At 56.2% G+C, this 23,338-nt stretch overlaps 1 protein-coding gene across 1 annotated transcript in view; it reads right to left on the bottom strand.

Annotated features, from left to right (window-relative positions):
* LOC132241662 (guanylate cyclase D-like) overlaps nucleotides 1-22,616 on the bottom strand; it is a 35,378-nt gene extending 12,762 nt beyond the window's left edge. The window contains exons 1-14 of the mRNA XM_059710607.1: nucleotides 22,502-22,616; nucleotides 18,626-19,375; nucleotides 15,803-16,098; nucleotides 13,677-14,031; nucleotides 11,432-11,516; nucleotides 10,693-10,789; nucleotides 10,483-10,608; nucleotides 9,207-9,287; nucleotides 7,091-7,267; nucleotides 6,696-6,852; nucleotides 6,267-6,416; nucleotides 2,524-2,672; nucleotides 788-951; nucleotides 149-341 (exon numbers count right to left, since the gene is read on the bottom strand). Coding sequence (XP_059566590.1) covers nucleotides 149-341; nucleotides 788-951; nucleotides 2,524-2,672; nucleotides 6,267-6,416; nucleotides 6,696-6,852; nucleotides 7,091-7,267; nucleotides 9,207-9,287; nucleotides 10,483-10,608; nucleotides 10,693-10,789; nucleotides 11,432-11,516; nucleotides 13,677-14,031; nucleotides 15,803-16,098; nucleotides 18,626-19,375; nucleotides 22,502-22,616 — 2,895 coding nt within the window. The remainder of the gene's footprint in view (nucleotides 1-148; nucleotides 342-787; nucleotides 952-2,523; nucleotides 2,673-6,266; nucleotides 6,417-6,695; nucleotides 6,853-7,090; nucleotides 7,268-9,206; nucleotides 9,288-10,482; nucleotides 10,609-10,692; nucleotides 10,790-11,431; nucleotides 11,517-13,676; nucleotides 14,032-15,802; nucleotides 16,099-18,625; nucleotides 19,376-22,501) is intronic.
* Nucleotides 22,617-23,338: the final 722 nt, after the last annotated feature.

Raw genomic sequence — 23,338 nt, 5'->3', positions numbered from 1 at the left:
TCACATGCCTGGATTTGGGGGTTATTTGTTACGCAGCTTTAGCAACCTGATAAAAACACATGAAGAAATGACTGGAAGTAAATGTGTGACATCAACATAGTGGCAAAGGAAGGAGAGATGGAATGCCAGCCCCCTGGTACTCTCTCACCTTGTACACATCATGGCTGCCCAGAACGTCATCGAACAGCGTGTAGAGGTCATTGAGCAGGCCCACCACCTCCATGGGCTCACTCAGGGCTGAGATGGTGGTGAAACCCACAATGTCACTGAAGTATATGGTAACGTGGTCAAAGTACTCCGGCTCCACAGTCGCCCCCGTTTTCAGAGCTTCGGCCACAGACCTGGAGGGATGGGACGGATCAGAGTCACAGGGTAGAAGGATCCCCTTCCCACAGTCTGGAGGTAAGGGGGGGTGGGGGGGATATTTTGGAGGAAATCCCGCGTTGAGGGTTAGGAGATCTAGGACAGGTCCGCTGATGTTCTGGCTGCCCTCCAGCGAATGCCTGTCCCTCTCTGGACATCACTTTTTCTGAAGTGAGACAGGGGACATTGTACCCTCTCCTTGGCTCCCAAGAGAGCGAGAGAGGTGGCAGAAATTCCAAACCCGCGTGCCCAGCACAGTGCCTAGCACATGTAAGGGCTCTGAGAACATCTGTTGGATAAATAAACAATGAATGGATTGAATGAATTCATGGAACCCAGGTTTACTGAGCACCTACTATGTTCCAGTCCCAGGCTCAGAGCCACCGAAGCTAGAAGCACAACCGGGTCCTAAGGGGCCACTCACGGCGGGAGCATCTGAGCGAGCAGCCGCTCCGTCTTCTGCCTCTCCAGCTCCAGCTCCTCAGTCCGCGCCCGGATCAGGCCCTCCAGGTTCTGGGAATACTTCTCCAACCTCCGCAGCATGGAGTCGGCAACGCTGGTCTTCTTGCCTCGGTTGATGCTTTTGAACTGGAGATGGAATAAAATTCCCAACTCATCCACAGAGGGCAACACACTCAGCCCACAGCTTGTTCGCAGTCTGGTTCACAGGAATGGGCCAGACACAGTCCCTGCCTGGAGGAACCGGGCTGGTGGGGACCAGATACGGAATAGACAGGGGGAGGCAGCTCCTCTGAGGGAAAACAGACGGCTGGGAGGTGACTGGGTTAGTTCTGTGTGAGGTGGGCAGAAAGGACTTTGCAAAGGAGCCCAGGCTCAGCACGGCATTACCGTTAACAAACACTGGCCCTACTGCATTGGTTCTTACAACAACCCTGCAGAAAAGGCGCTCTTTGTTCTTCTCAAAGATGGATGACGGATGGATGGGTGGATGGATGGATGGATGGATGGATACGAGATGGATGGATGGATACTAGATGGATGGGTGGATATGATGTATGAATGGTTAAGTGGATAAATACATGGGCAGATAGGTAGGTAGAAAGAATATATGTAGCTTATTTATATACTAATCTGTTTCTACCTCTCGATTTCTCTCTATGCTCCAAAAAATTTTAAGTACTAAGAAAAATAAATCAATGCCACAAAATAAAATCATAAATATATAAGGACACTGGGAACAAAGAAGAATAAAATTCTTTTTAAGCTAATTTAGCATTGAGATCTGTGTGCAAAATGCGCACTAGAATTTGGTCCCAAGTTTAGATAGGAGCTTCCTAGCAACAAGGCAAAGAGGGAAATATAGATTGTATGATCCGTGGAGTCCACGAGACAATGGGGCATTAAACTAGTTTCTCAAGAGAAACATGCCTACTGCTGCCCTGAGCAGAGAGAAGGTCTCCTGTGAGGACATCCATGTGTGGGTACAAACCGTGCGGTCAACAACCTCACAGCCTCTCCTTGACAGTGTTCTGCTGTGGCTGGAGAGGGGGTGGGTGGGAAGGGGAGGCACAAAGGCCTCACCTCAGGCTTGATGGGTTGGCCCCGTGGGAGCCATTAGCCGATGCAGGCAGGCCCACACACTCCACTGCCCCACAAGCTCGTGCAGACTTGCCTCACCCCTCCTTCTGCAGTCCCCAGGGCAGGCCTGGGGGCCCCAGTGCCCCTCACATCCCCCACTCACTCCGCAGGGAGCCAGTGCTGCCACCACAGCCACCAACAGCCTCTCTGCCCCAGTGCCAGGAGGCCCAGTATAGGGTTGGGGTTCCCAGTGCCAGGTCTGCAGACAGACGAACCTGGGCCTGGACTCCAGGCCAGCTGTCACTCCCTCAGTTACCTTGGGAACGTCCCCTCACCTCTCTGTGCCTCGGTCTCTCTCTGTAAAGCCCAGATAATGACAGTGCTTCTTTGGAGAACGATGAAGAGTGATAACGAGGATTAAGTGAAGTAAGCGGAGCACGGTGTGGGGCGTGGCGCTCAGGAAGGCCTCAGAGGCTGTACCCCAGGCCCCGCCGGGTTACTGTGCTGGCCTGTGGCCCCCTTTCTAGGCCCCAGGCATAGTGTGGGGTTCTCACTGGGCAAAGTGGGGTGCATTGATCAGCCATTTCTTGTGAGCACTCGGCTCCTCCCGGGAGCACTGACCTGGGTGTAGATCTGGTCCAGGCTGGGTCTGTCCTCCGGAGCCTCCTCCCAGCACTGCTCCATCAGCTGGATGCACTCGGGCGGCCCGTGGTCAGGGGACACCAGTGGCCGGCACAGGGGAGGGGGCGATGCCACCTTTCTGATGATTTCTGCAACAAACACCATGTGGTGGTGGCCCCGAGGTCCCCAGGAGGGCTGTGGGAGGGGCTGGGGGCCTGAGAGGGAGAGCAGGGTAGGCCTGGGGCGGGGGCCGGGGGGGGGGCGGGGAATCGGGCCTTGAAGGTGCTCCTTGGCCCCTGCTCTGGGCCCCGAGGCATGGTAGTCGGTGGACCCAGGACTCTTGTTTTCCTGGGTCCGCCCTGGGTGTGGCTAGGGACAGGGTCTCAGAGAAAGCGTCTACTTCAGGGTGGGCTTTAAATTCTTGGTCTGTGAGATGGTGGGCAAGGCAGTGACGTCTCTGAGCCTCCGTCTCCCCGTCTGGGAAATGAGCTTAATAAACTGCCTTCTTGAGAGGGGTGCTGAGGGACGCAATGGTAGAGGTTAGGTGCCTGGCACCCAGCAGGCTCTCCCCACCCCCAGATGCTGAATCCAGTGTGGCTGCTCTGTTGCCAGTGATGGCCACCCGGCTCTTTTCACCAGCCCTGCCTCCTGGAGACCCTCTGGGGCCAACTCCTCACAAGTGCAAAGCAAAACTGCCTGATCAGTATCTTCATCATCGTCACCACCACCGTCATCATCATCATTTTCCCCAGACGGCCCTGCCGTGGACCTCCCTGTCCCCCTCCAAGTGCTAAGGCCGCCAGACTAAGTTGAGGTCAGATGGATCGGTGTTCTAGCTCTGGCTCTGCCTGCTGGCATCACTCGGTGCCTTGGTTTCTCCACCTGACGATGGGTGGAGAGAACCTCAGGAGCAAGAGGGGCTGGGCACACGTTCAGGCTTCCAGCGGAGCAGGAGGGAACGTCGACATTAACCGTTTACATTCTCTACAAGTTACATCACCTCTCTGAGCCTCGGTTTCCTCACCGGTAACAGGGGCGTAACAACAGCACAGACCTGCTAGGGCTGTTTCCAGGCAGCGCTGATTAATCTCCTCGGAGGAGACCCTCCTCTCCTGGTGGGAGGAGGGCATCCTGGGAGCCAGTGAGGAGGAGCGTCTTTCTGGATTTCACTCCCCTGCCCATCTCTTTGTTGGCCTCCTTGTTGGGGGTAGTGCCTGCATCACTGTCCCATTTTACAGGCAGGGAAACTGAGGTTCCTAAGTTGCCCACAGCCACAGAGTCGCTTAAAAGTAGACTCCAGAACTGGGCCGGATCCCCTTGTGACCTGGACGATTTCCTCCTTCCGCCCAGAGGTTCCCAGCCTGCGGCCCCAGACCCGAGGGCCTCTGAGCGAAGGGTCTGGAAGCGGGATGTGCTCACAAAGGGGTGTGAGCAGATGGAACCAATAATGCATTGCCCGCGCACATGTACAACACGTTTTCAAAAGTATTCAGCTGGTGCTGTGATGGCTCAAGTACAAACAAGTACAAATCCATTTCAAAGTGTTGCTGAGTTCAGAGCAGATCTTGTCGTTGGGTATTCTCTCAGCCAGCGGATATTAAAAGTCAAATAGTAGCATGTGAGGCTCCAGCCTTTTCTGACATTGGAGTGGAGTCCCAAGGCGAACCTGCTGGGAACCCCTGGCCCCGGCCGGGCGGGGTCTCGTGTTCCCGCACTGGGCAGGCCCGCGGTCCTCACCCCCTGCATCACCTCGATTGACGGGCCCTGCTGCACATCCAGCTCCGTGGGGAGATGCTCCGTGGATGACACCGAGAGATTTTCGGGCAGAAGCACTGAGCGTGGGTCAGGGAACTTTTGCCCAAATCCCAGACCCACTGCTTCCCACTGAGAAGTCTCCTCTCTGAGCCTCACTTAACTATCTCTGAAAAGCGTGCACTTACCCACCTCCCAAGTGCCTTACACATACAGGATCTTAAAAAGATGCTATGTCTAACAGGGTCTGCATCCACGTGGGAGAATCAGGAGAGACCCTGAGAGCCTCATTAGCACAACCCTGAAACTACCCAGGCAGATTTTTACTGGGAGCCAGGCACTTTGTCTAAAGTATTTCACTGAATCCCCACAGCTACTCTGGGAGGCAGGCATGATGCTCCCATTTTACAGAGGAAGAAACTGAGGCTCAGAGTCTGAAAGGGATTTTCTCCAAGTCATGAGGTGGCTTGGCGTGGAGCTGGGCTGAGGTGGGTGACCCCTAACACTGTAGGCCTGTGTGCTTAACATTTTACTCCCTATGATCAGGAAAAGCACCCCAGGAAGTAGCAGATCCCGGTCTCACAGCCCAACCCAAGGGTGACCATGGGGTTCCAAGCCTGGTCCCTGTGCCTAAGGCAGATGCGGCCCCGGCCTGAAGGGTCCTGCACTGGCAGCACGGCTTGGGGGTCCCATCTGGCTGGTCTTCCCTCTATCAGTGCAGATGGGGCGGGGGGTGGGGGGACAGCTGAGGAATGTTGAACAAAGGGCCTGATGAACCCCCTCCTTCCCATTCCTCCACCTCATAAATCTGGGGCCTGGAATGCTCATTATTCACTGAGCAGCGCCTTGGTGGAGAAAGGAAGCGGCCGGCCTCCTTGTGAGTCACGGATTATCCACTGGAGGGGGTGGGGGAGGACACGGGATGGTGGGCTCGGCTCCACTGCCCTGCACTTCGGGCTGAGATGCCAGGGTCCCTGTGGGGACAGGCCCTGGGACTGGGTGGAGGCAGCTGGGGGACAACTGCAAGAGCAGCCTGGAGTCCAGGCGGCCCTGACAGAGAACACGGGAGGAGAGGAAACATTTCTGAAGTTGGGCCCTGGCCCTGGGGTCAGAGGACAGAAAATGTCTAAGACCAGGAGACAGTGGGGCAGGTGTGATGATTCTCCTGTACGCCCCAAAGTGTGGGCACAGAGATGCTCTAGAACAGTGATGGCGAACCTTTTGAGCTCGGCGTGCCAGCATTTTGGAAAACCCTAACTTAACTCTGGTGCCGTGTCACATATAGACATTTTTTGATATTTGCAACCAAATATCAAAAAATTTAGCAAAACAAAGACTTATAGTAAAACAAAGACTTATATTTTTGATATTTATTTTATATATTTAAATGCCATTTAACAAAGAAAAATCAACCAAAAAAATGAGTTCGCGTGTCACCTCTGACACGCGTGTCATAGGTTCGCCATCACTGGTCTAGAAGGAGCCCCGCCCCCCAGCAGAGAACCAAGCCCCCAAGGCCGAGCAGCCTGGCCACATCAGACATGGGCCGGCTGTGTCTGCCACATCTTAAGTTTGATTCCCGTTTTAAAGGGGAGAAAGTTGAGCTCAGAGAGGGTGAGTGATGTGTGAAAGGCCACACAGTAAGGAAAGGCTACAGCTGGGGAAGAACCGAGGTCAGTAATGACACAGAGTCTGTGCTGAGCAGTGGGGTGCTCCGCCTGAGCATTGCACACTCGGCAAGGGCCCTGGGAGAGACTGGAAGGGGTGGGGCTTTCACCCAGAAACCAGTGTCTTTAGCCCTGGAACCGGTCAGCTGCCATGTTGGCAGAGTTGCTGAAGGCTGCCTGGCTTAAGCCAAAGAAACCCAACGCTTGGGGCCAAAATAGGCAAGTGTGTCTGTGTGGTTATTTTCAGGCCCGAGTTTCGTGATGTCACGGAGCTCCCTGACCACGGGGGGGGGGGGGCGGGGGGGGCGGGGGGGGATGCTGTACCTTCCGCCGAGAGCCCCATGGAGCCGTAGGGTGGGCCTCGAGTCAGAACCTCCTGCAGGATGATGCCGAGGCTGAAGACGTCTCCTCGGAGGGTGCCCCGCCCGGGCCCCCGGGGCCCCCGCAGCAGCTCCGGAGCCGTCCACAGCAGGTCTGCAATCACAGGGCGGGGCCCCACCATGTCCCCTCGAACCACCCAAGCTGGGCTGAGCTGGGCAGCCTTTCCCACATGGGGTGTCACCGCCTTCCCCCTTCAGCCGCGGGAGGAGCTGGGTTCCTCCCCATTCCCAGCGAGGGGCCCCAGGCTCAGGGAGGACAGCGCCAGGTCACCGACACGGAGGCTGGAGCACTGGAGAGCTCGCCCTCTCCCCGCCTCACAAGCACCCGATTTAAACAGAGGCCTCAGAACCAACTGCCCACCCGTGAGCTGACCTTCCGGGGCGGGCCGCGGGCGGGGAGCCCGCCGAGCGTCCAGGAGCCCTGCGTAGCCGTGGTCAGTGACCTTCAGCACAAAGCGCTCGTCCACCACGCAGTTTCGGGACTTGAGGCGGCCGTGCGGGAAATGCTGATGGTGCAGATACCGCACGCCCTGGGGTGGACAGAATGGGGGTCCTTTAGGCCTGTGGGGAGCGAAGGGGACCCTGGTCCTCTCAGAATTCCCACGGACCCCAGAAACCCTTCCTGCCTCCCTCGCCCTTTGCCACATTATTCAGACTCATCTCAGACAAAGTGAAGAGAGCCCGGGTCTGGGAAGTGTGAGCATCTTGTCTCCCTCCCTTCCCCATTGTCTCCTCCCACCACCTTCCAGGCCCAGGGGAGGTTCTCACACGAATCAAATCCAGTAGCAGGGAGGCCTGGAAGGTCCAGTCCAGCCGCAGAGCCTCATTCTGCAGCAGGTCCTCCAGGCTGCCCCGGGCACAGTGCTCCAGCACCAGGGCACTCACCCCAGGGGCCACGAAGAACCCCAGGCAGGTGGCAACATTCTCATGCCGCAGCTCTCGCATCTGCCAGGGAAATGAGCATTGTGGAGCCCCCAGGGGTTGGGCCGGGTGAAATCCACACCCGGACTCTCAGTACATCAGCACAGGGCTGAGCATAGAGAGGCATCAGACATGTTGGATGGACAGATGGATGATGGATGCTTGATAAGCGGAGGATAAATGGATGGGTGGGTGGGTGGATGGATGGATAGATGAGTAATTGAGTGAAAACACAATAGATGAATAAGTGAATGAGCTGTAACCAATTCCATGGTACAGGGATCTAAGCCTGTTTCCCAACCTAAGTGGCACCATGAACCTGAAACCCCAAGACTCAATGACCAATAAGGAGAAGAAAAGGTGCAGAGGGGACCAGGACCAAGCAGAAAGCAGCCTCCCTGGTGGCTGCCCAACAGGCCAGAGAGCTTGAACCCAACCTGCGAGGCTAGCATTTGCTCAAGCAAAAAAGGTGGGACCCTTGCCTAGGAAGTCCCTCCTCACAAACACAGTTCAGGGTTAACTAAGAGAGGGGGAGCTGAACACTCTCCCCCTTAGAGATTAACAAAATTCGTGCAAGGGGCTCGGCCCTTGCAGCCCTGGCTTTGTCCAGAAGGCTGTCTGGAAGGACGTCCAGAAGGTCATTCGGCTGTCGGTCTAATTAGCATATTATGCTTTCATTATTATAGATGTGGGGAGGTAAGAATGGCCTCAGATCCTTTGACATCTCTGCCATCAAGAGGTGGGGCCTCTGTGCCCTCCCCTTGAGTCTGGGCGGGCTCTGTGACACTGGGACCAATAGGACATGGTAGAAGTGGTCTGGGGAGTTTCGTGTCTGGGTCTCAGAAGACTAACAGCTTCTATTTCCTGTCTGTTGGAGCCCTGAATGGCCACAAGAAGTCCCTCTACCCAGAGTCACCATGCTAGAGAGACCACATGGAGAGGCCCTAGAAAAATTGTTTAGCCGAGCCCTGCCCAAATTTCCTACCCACAAAATTGTAAGATATTATAAAATAAGTTGGGGGAGTATTTTAGTTGCTGCTTTAAGTCAGTATACTTGGGGGTAAATTGTTACACAGGCATAGATAGCAAGAACAGCATGTTAGAAATCCCAAGAAGGCCTATCGCTCACCCAGGCAATTTCCAAACTCATTTGACCACCATCAAGCCTTTTCTTCCAGGAGACATCTTGCACATTGGCTACAAGATGCCCACTGAAATGCCTAACCTCCAGTCACTTAGTCTCTACAAACCTAATTTCAGATGTTGGGAATAATAATAAAATTCACAATTTATCGAAGCTGCACCACTTGGCAGGACATTGCTAGGTTTTTTCATATATTCTCTCCCATCCTCGGAGTTCCCCTGGGGTGGTTTTATTAGCTCCATTCTACAAGAAAGCTAAGTGTCCCGTGAAGGCAGGATTCCACCTGGGCTCTTCCTGACTCAGATCCTGGGCTCATCCTCCATCCTCCAGCCTCTCAGGGTGGTGACAATTTCAGGGGTGAAAGGACTTATATGATTAATGATGATAAGTGACTGGAAGGGATCCTGTCTCTTCTCCATGGCTGTATCCTCCAAACCCAGAACACAGCTTGGCAGAGTTGGTGCCAATAAATAGTGAATAAACAGGCGGGTGGGTGGAGGGATGGCAGGTACAGGATGAGGCCCTTTGATGGTGCTGAATGCACACAGGTGGTGATACTGATGGGAACGTGGCCCTGGTGGTCATGGCGATGATCACATGAAGGTGGTGACATGGCTTTGGGATGCTGGTGAGTGATGGTGACGGCGAGGGTGTATAACTGCGATGGACGTGTTGGCAATGTGGTGGCGATCGTGCTAATAGGAGGACTTCCTTTCTGAGGTGAGAAGCTTCCACATTGAGTAGAGACCAATCCAGACCAACAGGGTCTCCTGACGGCACCCCGTCCCCAGGCCCCCTCCAGGCCCTCTGCAGCCCTACCTTTCTCAGGAGGCAGAGGCAGCTGGGCCGCAGCTCCGGGGCCGTGCCAGCTTCAAACGACTTCAGCCGCACCCACTCCCCCTGCTCAAGGAGGAACACGAGTTCAGCTGCTGCTAGTTCCCAGCTGTGTGACCTCGGGCGGACCCTCAGCCTCTCTCAGCCTGAGCTTTCCCCCATAAATATGTTCTTTCTGTGTGCTCTGAGGCCAGGGGACACAAAAGTTGGGCTTTGGCTGCGGCCCTGGGGAAGAGCCGGGGGCCCGGCTTGGCTCACAGACTCAAGTTCCCGTCCTAACTCCACCACTTTCAAGCCCTGTGACCTTGGGCAGGTGACTGCAGATCTCTGAGCTTCACGTTTCAATTCTGATGCAAGGCTGACGAGATGGTGGATATCAAGGCGTTAGCACCTGGCCCCAAGGTCAGTTTTACTCTGCAGGGCCTCAGACACCCCAAACCCTGGAAGTGAGGGGCTCTGTGACCCAGGGACTCCAGGGCAGGGGCAGAGGCAGAGGCCTCCGCCCAGAGCTGTTCCCTCAGCCCTCTCTCCCTCTCAGCGAGGCCTTCCTGCCTCCTCAACCTCACTGGGGGCCAACTTGGAGAAGCAAACAAAAGTGCTTTGTGCATCTTTAAAGCCTCCTTTCAGCAGAAAAGAAAAAGGGGTGGAATTCCCCAAGGAGAAGGTAGAAAAGGAGCAAGAGCCACATGTTCCTTCCTGCAGAAACCATTAGCCGCTCGTGGAGCGTGAGCCAGGGAGAGGGAAGCGGAGCCTCAGTGAGCTGCTGCCTTTGAGGACACAGCACCTGAGAAATCCAAGTGTCCTCAGCGACCTCAGAACCTCCCAGTCTCACCTCTGACCTCCCAGCCTCCCTGCCAGCTGGGAGAAGGAGTGGCTGTCCTGGGCTGGTGCTGCCCCCATAAGTCAGGGTCTCAGGGACCAGGATCTCACTGGCTGTCACCGGAGCAGGCAGGCGTGCGGCCTGGGCTGGCCCTGGTGCTGAGAGAGCCCTGGGGTGGACCCACTGCTGACAGTGCCCAGGAACTAGCTGTTGCCCACGTGGCTGGTCGGAGCGCCAGCCATGCCAGACGGGAGCTGGGAGTCCTGCTTCCCAGTCCTAGCCCTGCCGCCCACTTGCTAGGGGACCCAGGAAAGTCACTGCCCTTCTTCAGGCCTCAGTTTCCCATTCAGTGATTAGGGTGGGGCATAGGGACCTGAGAGGCTTCTCCTAACCCGACCACAGCTCCCCAGGTCTGGGCGTGGGGGTGGCAGAGGATCCCACCTGGTACAGGGCCACGTTGGTAGGCTCCTGGGAGCTCCTGGCTGACCCCTGGGCCACCGACCTCAGGCTCCCACCATCTGCCACACTTCTTGATTCACTCGCACTATCCCTGTCCGTATGCAGCCTCTGGAGGGGGCAGACACGGTCAAAAGCTTAGCCGGGGCCTCAGTCCCCTTTGTGCGCACCCAGCCCAGCGCCTGGCCCACCCACCTGACTGCTCAATGGTGGATGGATGAAGGCCAGCTCCTGGGCTGTCAGCAGGATCCCGTGAGATCCCCGCACCAGCTGCAGCTGCCGGACGCCCAGTCTGGAGGGGAGAGAGATTGCAGGGCAGAGGGGCTGGCACAAGCGTCACTCCTGCCTCCGTCCGGCCCCTTTGCCCTGTCTCTGACCCAGAGCCCTCACCTATCCTCTCTCCGTTTCCTTTCCTGCCTCCCCGGCAGTCCCAGCTGGGCTGAGAGGACCCACCAGGCAGTGCCCGCCTCAGAGGCCCTCAGCCCGGCTCAGAGCTGGACTCCCAGCCTGATGTGCCTGCTAGTCTCGGCCTCAGGGGCAGCCAGAGCCTGGGGGGGGGCCTGGGCGAGGAGGGCTGCCCCTTCCTGGGTGTGGCTGAGCCTCAGGGCACAGGTGTCCCGAGACCCAGAAAGAACTGCTTCCAAAGCTGAAGGTTGTCCTGGCCAAGCCCACTGCACAGGTGCTTGGCTGAAACTCGGGGAGGACGGCGTCTTGTGTGAGGCCCAGGCTTCTTCCCCAAGTCTCCCGCGGGCCTCCTCAGGAGCACCCCGGCCTTCACAGAGTCTGGCAGGGGCTCTAGGACGGACAGGAGGCAGGACCGTCCTGAGGTCCTGGGAATAGACGATGGGAAAGCCAGGGCTCTGCCCACAGGAGAGAGGCCCGGAGGGGCCAGGGGCACAGAGGGGCAGTGCCAGGCTCAGGCACACAGTCTCACCTGATGAGGCAAGTGAGGGCCCCGCCCGCTAGCACCAGGACACAGGCCAGGGCCAGAGCGAGGAAGCTGCCCGGGGGCTGCGAACCTGGAGGGGAGGAGAGGGCAGATGTGAGTCCTAACGGTAACAACCGCACAAGGAGTACCGCCCCTCTCGCAGCTCCTGCACTGCTTCTTGGTCCCCTCTGGGGAACGGGGACACAAACCTCTGCCCACCGCTCCCAGGGATGAAGTTCAGGATGGCCCCCAATTAGGAAGTTCCTATCTGTGGCCAGATCATCACACACAGAGACTGATTCCAGTATTGCTGTCTGGGTTCTCGCCTCAGGCTCCCTGCCTTGGCCAGGAGCACCCTGCTCAGACCCCATCATGGTCCTGATCACACTATGGCCTCTTGTCTGCCGGATGTCAGGTCTCTTTTCACTGGACCGAGAGTAGCTGGACAGCAGGGCCTGTGTCTTAGTCATCTCAGGGTCCCTGGCTGCTAACACAGGGCCTGGACACAGCAGATGCTGGGTTAAAACTGTGTCTCCCTGTCCGTTGTTATCCTACTTCTTCTTACATGCCCTTCACAACGGGCGCTCACTATTTGTTCTGGCAGTCAGAATATTGTCATTCATGTTGACTGTCAGAAGAGTCCTCCTCACACTGAATCCGAATCTCCAGCCTTGATGTCAGGAGTTGGATGAAAAGCGGCTGCCTGGGACCATGTGCTCTGTGAGTGTTTTAGCCCTGCTCAGCAGAGGGGGGCCTTGCTAACCTTCCCTGCACTTCACAACTGTTGGTTCGATCTTCTCTACAGAGCGCCAAGTCTCTTCTTCGTAACTGTTCCTGCACCTCACAGGACTGACCTGACTGTCCACATGGAGAGGCTTAATGAGTGATGGATGGATGGATGGGTGGATGGATGGATGAATGGATGGGTGGATGGATGGATGGATGGATGGATGGATGGATGGATGGATGGATGAATGGATAGGTGGATGGGTGGATGGATGGATGGATGGATGGATGGATGGATAGGTGGATGGGTGGATGGATGGATGGATGGATGGATGGATGGATGGATGGATTGGTGGATGGGTGGGTGGATGGATGGGTGGGTGGGTGGATGGATGGATGGATGGATGGATGGATAGGTGGATGGGTGGGTGGGTGGGTGGATGGATGGATGGATGGATGGATGGATGGATAGGTGGATGGGTGGATGGGTGGATGGATGGGTGGATGGGTGGGTGGATGGATGGATGGATGGATGGATGGATAGGTGGATGGGTGGGTGGATGGATGGGTGGGTGGATGGATGGGTGGGTGGATGGATGGGTGGGTGGATGGATAGGTGGATGGGTGGATGGATGGATGGATGGATGGGTGGATGGATGGGTGGATGGGTGGGTGGATGGATGGATGGATGGATGGATAGATGGATGGATGGATAGGTGGATGGGTGGATGGATGGATGGATGGATGGATGGATGGATGGATGGATGGATGGGTGGATGGGTGGGTGGATGGATGGGTGGGTGGGTGGGTGGATGGATGGATGGATGGATGGATGGATGGATGGATGGCTAGGTGGATGGGTGGGTGGGTGGATGGATTGGTGGATGGGTGGGTGGATGGATGGATGGATGGATGGATGGATGGATGGATGGATGGATAGGTGGATGGGTGGGTGGATGGATGGGTGGGTGGATGGATGGGTGGGTGGATGGATGGATGGATGGATGGATGGATGGATGGATGGATGGGCGGATGGATGGATGGATGGATGGATGGATGGATGGATGGATGGGCGGATGGATGGATGGATGGATGGATGGATGGATGGATCGATAGGTGGATGGGTGGATGGATGGATGGATGGGTGGATGGATGGGTGGATGGGTGGGTGGATGGATGGATGGATGGATAGGTGGATGGGTGGGTGGATGGATGGATGGATGGATGGATGGATAGGTGGATGGGTGGATGGATGGATGGATGGATGGATGGATGGATGGATGGATGGATGGATGGATGGGTGGATGGGTGGGTGGATGGATGGGTGGGTGGGTGGGTGGATGGATGGATGGATGGATGGATGGATGGATGGATGGATAGGTGGATGGGTGGGTGGGTGGATGGATGGATGGATGGATGGATGGATGGATGGATGGATAGGTGGATGGGTGGGTGGATGGATGGGTGGGTGGATGGATGGGTGGGTCGATGGATGGATGGATGGATCGATGGGTAGATGAATTACCTCTGGTGCAGAGTGCACTGGGGTCAAACCAACAGCTGGAGTCACGTGCCGGAGGGGCCCCTCCTGGAAAGTGGATGGCCCTGCCCAGGGGCTGCACCTGCCACGTGTCTGTGTCCAGGACGTGGGTGGGGACCAACTGGCTTTCCTGACCATCTGTGTCCAAAATGACGTACTGAGCCAGCCTCCTGCCCTTCTCGTCTGTCCGGATCCTCTGGCTAAAGCCAGCCACATCCAGAGCCCCTGTGTGGGCCCCCAGGTGGGCCCCAGAGAGACCTGTCCCATGGATCCTGGAGCGGTTCAGGGCATGGGCCAGCAGGACCACAGCATCATAGATGGTCCCAAAGAGCGGGGACACCTGTGGAAGAGAAGGTCCCTCATCCCCAGAAATGTCTGAGTCCCAGCCCTCCTGCCAGCAGCAATCGCCAGGATGATCATCCCTAACCATCAACCCCCCACCATATTCCTCTCTTTGATCCCACCATCGCCTCAGTCCCCACTCAGCAGCCTCACAATCCCCATGACTGCCACCATCATGTCCACCAACACCACCAACCCTGACGTCTCACAGGCACCTCAGATCTACCTAATATGCCCCAAACAGAACTCCCGGTCCTGCAAGGGCCTGCCTGGTTCTACCACACCAAGCCCGTCCTCCCTCCCTCATTTCAGGAAATGGAACTGCCACTTGCCTAGTGTCTCAAACCTCAGCTTGATTCCCGACTCCTCTCTTTCTCACTTCCAGTTCATCAGCACATCTTTTTGGCTTTATTTCAGAATTTATTCCAAACTCAACTGCCTGCTCACCAACTGTACTCCTCCCACCTGGGTCTGTGTTACCCTCGCCGCTCACCTGGACCACACAGGAGCTTCCCAAGGGCCTCCTTGTTTCATTGAGCTCTCTTCCGGCCATTTCCCATAAAGCAACCAAAGTGGTTTTTAAAAAGACAAATCAAATAATTTCTTACTTAAGCCCACTGACGGTTTCTCTTACGTTAAGTTCAGGCTCCCAACCCCGGCCCAGAATGACCCTCATGATGAGGCCCAAGCTCATCTCGGATCCCTCTCCCCATCACTCAAGACAGTCCAGCCACTCCTTCTACCTGCTCCTCTGGCTTTGAAGCGCATGCTGCCCCAGGGCCTTTGCACTTGCTGTTTTCCCTTACCTGGCTGCTCCTCATCCAGAGCTTTACCTGGCTGCCTCCTTATCACTCAGCACTCATCTCAAGTGCCACCTCCTCAGCGGGCTTCCCTGCCCATCCTATCTCTTGTTGCCCACTCTCCACCCCAGCCACTCTCTGTCACTTTACCCTGTTTTATCTTATTGGCAACATTATCGCTGTAAAATTTTGTCATCAGGTTGCTCGGTTATTGTCTATCTCACACCAACAGAGTGGAAGCTCCTTGAAAGCCAGCTCTGTCTTGTCCATCATTGTGTCCCCGCCACCTGGCACAGTGGCACATGAGAAAGACTCACGTCACATTTGTCAGATGAATCACTGGCTTGATGACCCTTCATCAGCATCTGAATCTCTGTCACCACCTCTAGGAACCATTGTCTTGTTATATCAAGAAGCACAGCCACCTGAGTCCTATGAGCCCAAGCAGAGCCACAGCCACAACCCCCACCCAGTACTCCTCAGATTCACCGTGGTGACTCCAGAAAACTTTCCCACTCTCCCACACTGCCAACACGCTCTCCTTCTAATCTGCACAACTTGCTAGAGGGATACAGAGCAAGGAGAGGAAGAATGTCTGCAAGAGAAAGAGGCTGGGCCAGAAATTACAAATAGAGGAACTGAGTCAGAGTTTTAAAAAAGAGAAGCAAAGGAGATTCAAGTGAAGTGACCCAGCAGGCCCAAAGAGTGAATAATATGAGAAAGAACACACACACACACACACACACACACACACACACACACACACACACTATGAAAGAGAGTGTTCCAGGGACCAGACAAAGACCCTTTGTCAAATAAGGAACAGGTCCTGTGCCCACGGGGGAGGTGGGACTGACAGGCCAGGTGGGCAGCTGGCCAAGGCCAGGAAGGCCTGCATGGGGGCGGAGCGCTTGCACACCTGCCCCTGACCCCATGCTCTGAACCGTGTGAGGGTCTGCACTGACCTACCTGCTCTGGCTCCAGGTGGGCGACTCCCTCTTCACTGGCCCCGGCAGCTTTGATGACCTTGTCCACGGGGCCAGACTCCAGGGTGACGCTGAGCACGGCATCATACACCTCCCGAAGGGGCCCACCACGGCCCAGGGCTGGGTAGGAGCGGTTCCGGTAGGGCAAGGCGAAGAGCATGGTGTCGTAGGGCAGGAAGACCAGCCTCCCATCTGCCAGGCCCCGGGCCCACGCTTGTCTCAGAAGGGCCATCTGCTCAGAGCCTCCCAGGAGCGCCGAGTGCATGCACAGCACCACGACTGGAGGCAGACGTGGCAGGCTCACTTTTGCAGCCTTCCCTGGAGCCCAGAAGTCAGTGGCCCAGAGCTCTTAGGTCCTCCTCCACCCTCTGCTGCCACTGCCAAGCGCCCTCCCTCCCCATCAGTCTGGGGAAAGGAGAAATATGCCCTCTATCTGCTCCCTCTGTAGCCATAACATCCAGGACCACCCAATCTCACCCGAGAATAGCTCCCTTCCAGCCAGCACACCCAATCATCATGACCCACTTCCCACCCTCCCTGTGCCCTGCTGTCTCTGAAAATTGCTAGTGTATACTGACAGCTTGCTCTTGTTAGCCTGAAGTACTTTTGCAAACATTTAGTCATTTGATATTACAACAGTACTAAGAAGTATGTTTATCATTATCTCTACTTTCAGATGAGGAAACCAAGGCCCAGAGAGGTTAAGGAGTGGCCCCAGGTTCCTGTTGCAAGCCCTTTCTCCAAAAAATCCAGGAATATGGGACCGCCAAGGAAGGTCGATGGTCTTGCTGGGGCCTGAGGACCCTGGTCATGTGGAAGTCAGAGCCTGGAGCCCAGCCTCTGCTGAGCCTGGGTGGCCATGCTATGTGGACGTGGGCGGGAGCCACCCCGTCTTGGCCTCAGAATAGTAAGAAAGGTCCTCGGAGAGAGACCCACCAGGACTGAAGGGACACAGAACCAGGGCTTCCTCTGTCCCTTTTCCTCTGTCTGGCTTCTGTTCCACTTCTCACCAAACCCCCTCTCTCTTGCTCGGAGTTGGAGCTGTTCTATAGTTGGCCACACGAGGGAGCTAATGCACAAAACTGGGGAGGCTAATGGGTAAAAGCCTACATTGATTGTAAGCAGTGCTCTCTGTGTGCTGCGCAGGGCTATTAGCCCTTTATCTCTTCTTCACAACCCATGAAGTAAGGACTTTTATTAGGTTCATATCATTGATGAGGAAATTATAGCACAGAGAGGTTTAGTGACTTGTCTGAGGTCACACAGCTGGTAGGAAATGAGTTAAGTGTGGGATCCTGGCTGAGTCCAGAAAATGTGCCCCCTAACCATTCTGCATCCTGGCTCCTGCAAGTCAGCACAGTGGCTGGAACGCAGTCTCCTGCTAGTGTCGGAGAGGGAGTCTGCCCTAATGTCACCTCCTCTGTGAAGCCCTGCCCACCCCCAAGTAGATCAGCTCCCCCAGCCTCTGGGCTCCTCTGTTGTCTAAATACACATCTGTCTCCTGCCAGACTCCAGCCTCACTGCTGGGACCCAGCCAGTTCCTCCCCCATCCCCAGAGCCTTGCTCAGTGACTCCTGGTTGAATGTTCACACAGCACTCGGTTACATACATCTGCTCCTTGGGAGGTGGGTTTCCTCCTTCTCCTTTCACTTGCTGGAAAACCAGGCTCAGAGAAGCGAGGCCCCACCCCGAGGGGCAGCGGGAACACCTGGGCCAGGTCCCTTGCTCCACTCTGCTCCAAGTCACCACCCAGCCACGCGAGCTCGGGGGCTGCCAGCCCGCCCCTGCTCCCTGGAACTGGCCTCAGTGCCCCCGGATCTAGAACTTGGTGGTTGGTCTCAGTGGTTTTCAAACTGTGCCCAATGGTAAGAAATACATTTTTCCTTTGTGTGCTCTCAAATGAGTATATGAAACGTGAGCGCACTCACAAAACTGAAAGGAGGTTCCCAAGAGCGAGACTTCATCCTGCTATCTGCAATGCACCCCCACATTCACTACTTGTATTTCCATTCTGCTTCGTTCTTCTCTATCCCTTTCGGTTTCATTCTCTTTCTTATTGTTGTAATGCTGGTCTGATTCACTAAGTTAGTTTATGGCCCCAAACGGCCCACAGTGTGAAAACCCCAGTCTAGACGAACTCTAGGATCCCTTCTGTCTTCCAGGCAACACCTCTCCCTATACCCGCTCTGCCATGCATCTCCCTGGGTAACCACTTCCTTAAAGACAGGTCAAGTGTCACCTCCTCCAGGAAGCCTCCTCTGGTCCTCCGGGGCCCAGCCCCGTGCCCCCTCTGATGCTCCCGGCCTCTGCTTCTTGGGATGACCTTGACCTCTCTGGCATAAGCACCTGTCTGTTCAGCACCCATGCAACCCAGCACCCAGCACAGCAGGGGCTTGATAAATTCAGGAAGCGATCAAGCAATCCATCAATGAATCCGTGAAAGTTCTGAGTCTAATTCCAAGAAACAAAGACTGGCTCTAACTCCCTCTCTGGGGCTCCCTTCCTACGCTCTCCTCTCCTTCTCTGTACCAGGCAAGGACTAAGATAGCCCTTGGCTCCCACTCCACAGCTGATGTTTGAATCAGAACTCAAACTCCGCTGAACTTGCCAGCTGTGTGACTTGGGCATGTTACTTCCCTTCTCTGAGCTGCAAAGTGCAGGCCTCAGCAGGACTAGCTCACAGGGCTCCTGGGAGGTTAACGCGGGGTCAAGTGCTCAGCCCAGCGTCTGATGAGGAGGGAACTCCCCATCAGCAGCCACATGGAGTCCAGGCCGCCCACAGGAGGGAGGCAGCACGTGCACTTACCCTTCAGGCCGTCCACACTGCGCAGCTGCTCCAGTACCTCTGTGGCCCCCTGCTCCCCGGGTCCCAGGGAAGCCACCAGCACCACAGGTAACCCGTGTGTCTTGAGGGTCACGGCCACCTGCCGGGCTGTAGCCACCCAGATGTCCTGGTGGGAGGACACGATGGCCACACGAGCCCAGCCGAAGTGTTTCATGACAGACAGCAGCACATGGGCGGCCGAAGGCAACGTGGGCACCAGCTCACCTCCTCCCAAAGGGGCCTCGCATGCCCAGGAGAAGAGGGTCTTGCCCCAGCCTTGGGCCAGCAGGGCTGCCGCTGGGCAGTAACCAGGGTTGACAGGACCCACGAAAGCAGCTACGGTGTTCTTGTGGACCAGAAACGTGGCCAGGGCGCGAGGCGTGTCACAACCCGTGGGCAGGACCACGGAAGCCAGCCGCGAGCCCAGCATCAGTGAGGAGTCCTGGTTGGCTCGGTCCACAGCCAGCTGGGCGGCCACTCTGGGGAGAGCCTGGGCAAAGATGGGGTCACAGTCCCAGGGACCCAGCACCCCCAGGGTAAACGTCCCCACCCCCCAGGCCTGACTGGGGTGGGAGCAAGCCCACAGAAGGGCACCCCAAAGAGCCACAGAGAAAAGCGGCAGGGAAGGGGCTCTCCTCGGACGGATGAAAGGGGACTCCTGCAGACCCCGGCAAGTCTTCCCGTGCAGCAGTCTCCAGTGCCAAACTTCAGGGTACAAGCCCCCCTGCGGTCCTGGGAGAGAGGAGAACGACAAGGTTTCTAGCATCTTCTGCCAGCACTTTCGACATGATTTGAAGACAGCTCCCCACACGCCCCTCCCCCTGCCCAGAAACAGAGCCTCCTCATTAGTAAAACAAGGGATTTGGACCCGTGATGTTGGGAGGCCCATGATGCCCACGCCTGGTCCTGGGCTGGCGCTTGGTGGCTCAGCGTGTGGGCTCTGGAGCTGGAGCTGGCCAGGCTCGCTCACTGCTTCCCATCCTCGTGGCCCTACACCAGTCTCTGAAGTTTTCCAGCCCCATTTTCCTCTTCGGTAAAATGTGGATAATGAAAGCTACTTCATGGAGCTGTGAACATGATGTGAGGCACTTACTCTCTCAGTCCCTGGAACTTAGGTGTCCCATAAGCCCTACCTCTGTCCATCTATTGCTATTGTTTCTCCCTGCACTCGCCCTCCAAGGTGGGCCAAGTTCTCCTGGTGCCTCGGAACCTCCCTGCCTCTTACCCTCAAGCCCAGCACCGTTCCCAGCACCCTTCCTGACCCTGCTGGAACCCATGGGTCCCCCGGTGTAAGCAGGGCCTGGGTCAGGTAGCTCCCCCGTCGCATGTCTGTGGCTAGAGGGATTACCATGCAGGTGCACAGTTCCCTCTTGGTCCCCACACAGCCCTGTGAAGTCAGAGGACTTTCTATCCTTACTGTGCAGGTGAGGAAACGCAGGGGAACTGAGGGGAGGGCCTCTGGACTGGAGCACTCCCCACTCCGTCCTACTGTGCCAGGACCTCGATGCCGTCCTGCAGCCGGGCAACCCTGCCTGGCCTCTGCCTGCATCCCTAGCATTGCCCTTCCCCACCCACGGGACTCAGCCAAGTCCCCCGACAATGCTCATGCAGCCAGTAGCCTTCCACCTGGGTGCCCCAGGAAGGCATGAGACCCCTCCTCACCCTTCAGAAGCTGCCAGGCTGGTAGGGAGGCGGGTCCCAGCCAGGGACAGAGCTGCCCACATTGCGGGCAGTAGGCAGGGCCAGTGGGGAGGCTCTGAGGGCCTCCTGAGGAGGCTTAGGGAGGGCTTCCCAGGGGAGGCCCCGCTGGAACTAGCTGACCCTGGGAAGTGTAGAGCGAGAGAGTAAGAGTAAACCCTCCCGATGCCAGCAGTGATGGCCTGTGCGGAGTAGCTTCTTAGAAATTACGTTCAGAGCAGAGGAATAAGAAGGGCCCTGGAATCACACAGACGAATCCATCCTACTTTTATCACTCACTAGCCCAGGGGTGGGCAAACGTTTTGACTCGAGGGCCACCATGGGTTCTTAAACTGGACCGGAGGGCCGGAACAAAAGCATGGATGGAGTGTTTGTGTGAACTAATATAAATTCAAAGTAAACATCATTACAGAAAAGGGTACGGTCTTTTTTTTTCAATAGTTTTATTCATTTCAAACGGGCCGGATCTGGCCCGTGGGCTGTAGTTTGCCCACGGCTGCACTAGCCCCCAACCTTGGGCAAGACGCTTAACTTCTCTGAGCCTCAGCGTCCTCACCTGTAAAATGGAGATGAGCCCAGCCACCGGAGTGCTGTGTGAAGACTGCACTGTGGAGAGCACTGTGGGGACACTCACTGTGTCAGTAGGTGAGGAAGCAGCACTTACTAAAGGGAGTAAGCAGGCACTTTCTAATCGGCACAGTTACCACACCATCGCTCTCTGCGGATCTCTGGGGGGAGGCAGGTGCACTGCCTGTAAAAAGACCTGGTCGGGAGGTGGGAGTCTGGGTTCCAGCCCCAGTCCTGCCTCTGCCCCACTCAGAGCCTCGGCCCCTCGGCTGTAAGGAAGCCAGTTTGCAGAGCTGGCCAACTGTGGTTCCTCCAGGTCTGATACCAGGGTTCTCCCAGCTCAGAGCTCGGTGACTTGGGGGGACGGCTGCTCTTCCGCCAGCCTCTGAGGAGCCCTCTGCACCCTCCCTCCTCTTCTGCCATGATGCTCCACGTGGGCTCCTAGCAGCCCGCCCCTCAGGACGAGCCCCTGGGAGGAGCTGGGCTTGTTCTGGGCTCACAGAGAGCTAATCATTTCCGGGTGGGAATGTCAGCGTATGTGGCTGATACTAATGACAGCCACCTCGCCCCTCAATTTGTACTTTCCGAAGCACTTGTGACCCGCTGCTCTGCCTGTATTCCCCGAGGCCCTGAGTAGAGGCAAACTGACTGAGTGGGACAGTGACTGCCTGAGGTCTCACCGGAAGTTAGGGCTGAGCTGAAATAGGGTTTGGCTTCCCATGGCCCAGGCAAAGGCAAACTCACCTCTTTTTATTGAATACCTCGAATGTCAAAACTGAAGTACCCTGGGAGATCTAAACGCCTAAACCAACTCCTCTGTGTGCAGGTGGGGAAACCGAGGCACCAAAAGGAGGAATAAGAAGGGCCTTCCCTAGGTCCCGCAAGCAGCAGCAGGCTCCCCTGGCCCCACTGTCCTGCTGGCCACTCTCAGTGTCTGGGAATTCTGCATCTGATGGCCTGCAGGGACTCACAGAAGGCTGAGGCCTGTAGCAGGGTCAGCCGTGGGGCGGGGAGGGCGGGGGAAGGGAGCGGGCAGGGCAGGAGCCAGCGCTAACTGCAGCTCTGCTCCTGATTTGTGGGATGGAGTTCACCTTTCTTTCTGCGCCTCGGTTTTTCCATTTGTACAGGGAGGGCTTAATTTAGATGTTTAGGTCTCCAAAGATCCTTCAGCTCTGATGTCCGGGTTGTTAATAAACATCAGGAAACAGGTGACTTTTGTCTCTGAGGCTGGCCATGTCCCCTCTCCCAGGAGTATGTCGGCTGCCAGTGCTCCCACCTCCGGCACGATGGGCTAATGCACACCTTCCTGGAGCGAGACCACTTCCATTTTTAACCACAGATTGCTTGGCTCATAGAGCCAAGTTCAAGGAGTTGGTTAACTCCATACGATCATAATCCAAAAAGATAGGGAAGCCTTTAGCTACATTAACAGACTAAACCCCCCAAATAGGGAAGATGCCAGGAAGCCAGGGAATGGGCATGGGGATTCCTGTCAGAGTCAAGGCCCTCCCACCTCTGTACCCAAGGGTCACCCTCCTGAACCCCACCCTGGCCTTCTTGCCTTCCTTCAGGACAAGATCCCCGAAGACCCACCTGCCATACTGCGCTGTTGGGGCTGACTCCTTGCCTCTTTGGGGCTCTTGGGCTCCCGCACCAGGGTCCTCGATGTCAAGCCCTTCAAACAGGCTCTGGCCTGGGGAGCCCCCATTGTCACAGCAGCCAGTATGTCACCATTCCCGCTGCCGGTAGCTGCCAGTGACTCCTGCCTGAGGCTTCATATACAGCTCATTCCCTCACTGCCCCCCTCAGGAACCTGAAGAAGCCACTTGGAAAATTGGATCTGTTCAGACTCCAGGGCTCTGGGGAACCAAGCCAGAAAGGAAGGAGGGAATGAAGGAGAGAGGACCTGAGGGAGGAAGGGAGGGAAAGAAGGAGGGAGGCAGGGAGGGAAGAAGGGAGAGAGGGAGGGAGGGAAGGAGGGAAGGAGGGAGGGGAGATGTCTTCAGCACTCCGGACAGCTCCAGACCGGGCTGGGGACTCCCAGGAGGAAGGATGAGCCAGCACCAAAGAACCCAGCATTATTGAACACCCACTATGTGCCAACACTATTTATACAACCCACTGAGACAGGTATTATTATTACTGTATTTCCACTTTATAGATAAGGAAAGTACAAACCCAAAGAGGTTAGGTAATTTGACCAAGGACACAGAGCTAGTAAGTGGAGAGGTGACTATACATCCAGGTTTCTGCTCATCATAACACATTGATTCTTTGGGAATTATCATGAAGGCTTTCCTCTCTTCCCTTTTAAGGTGGACCTTATGGGTAGATAGGCACCACTCTCCAGTGGACTGTCAGCCCTTCCTCCCCCACCTTCTCTCTTGTACTTAGGTCAAATCAGCTTTCACTAAGTACAAGAAGTATCTA

This window comes from Myotis daubentonii, chromosome 9 (assembly GCF_963259705.1).
Source record: "Myotis daubentonii chromosome 9, mMyoDau2.1, whole genome shotgun sequence".
Classification (NCBI taxonomy): domain Eukaryota; kingdom Metazoa; phylum Chordata; class Mammalia; order Chiroptera; family Vespertilionidae; genus Myotis; species Myotis daubentonii.
Note: the sequence above shows the minus strand (reverse complement) of the source record. Positions and strands in the feature narration are given on the sequence as shown.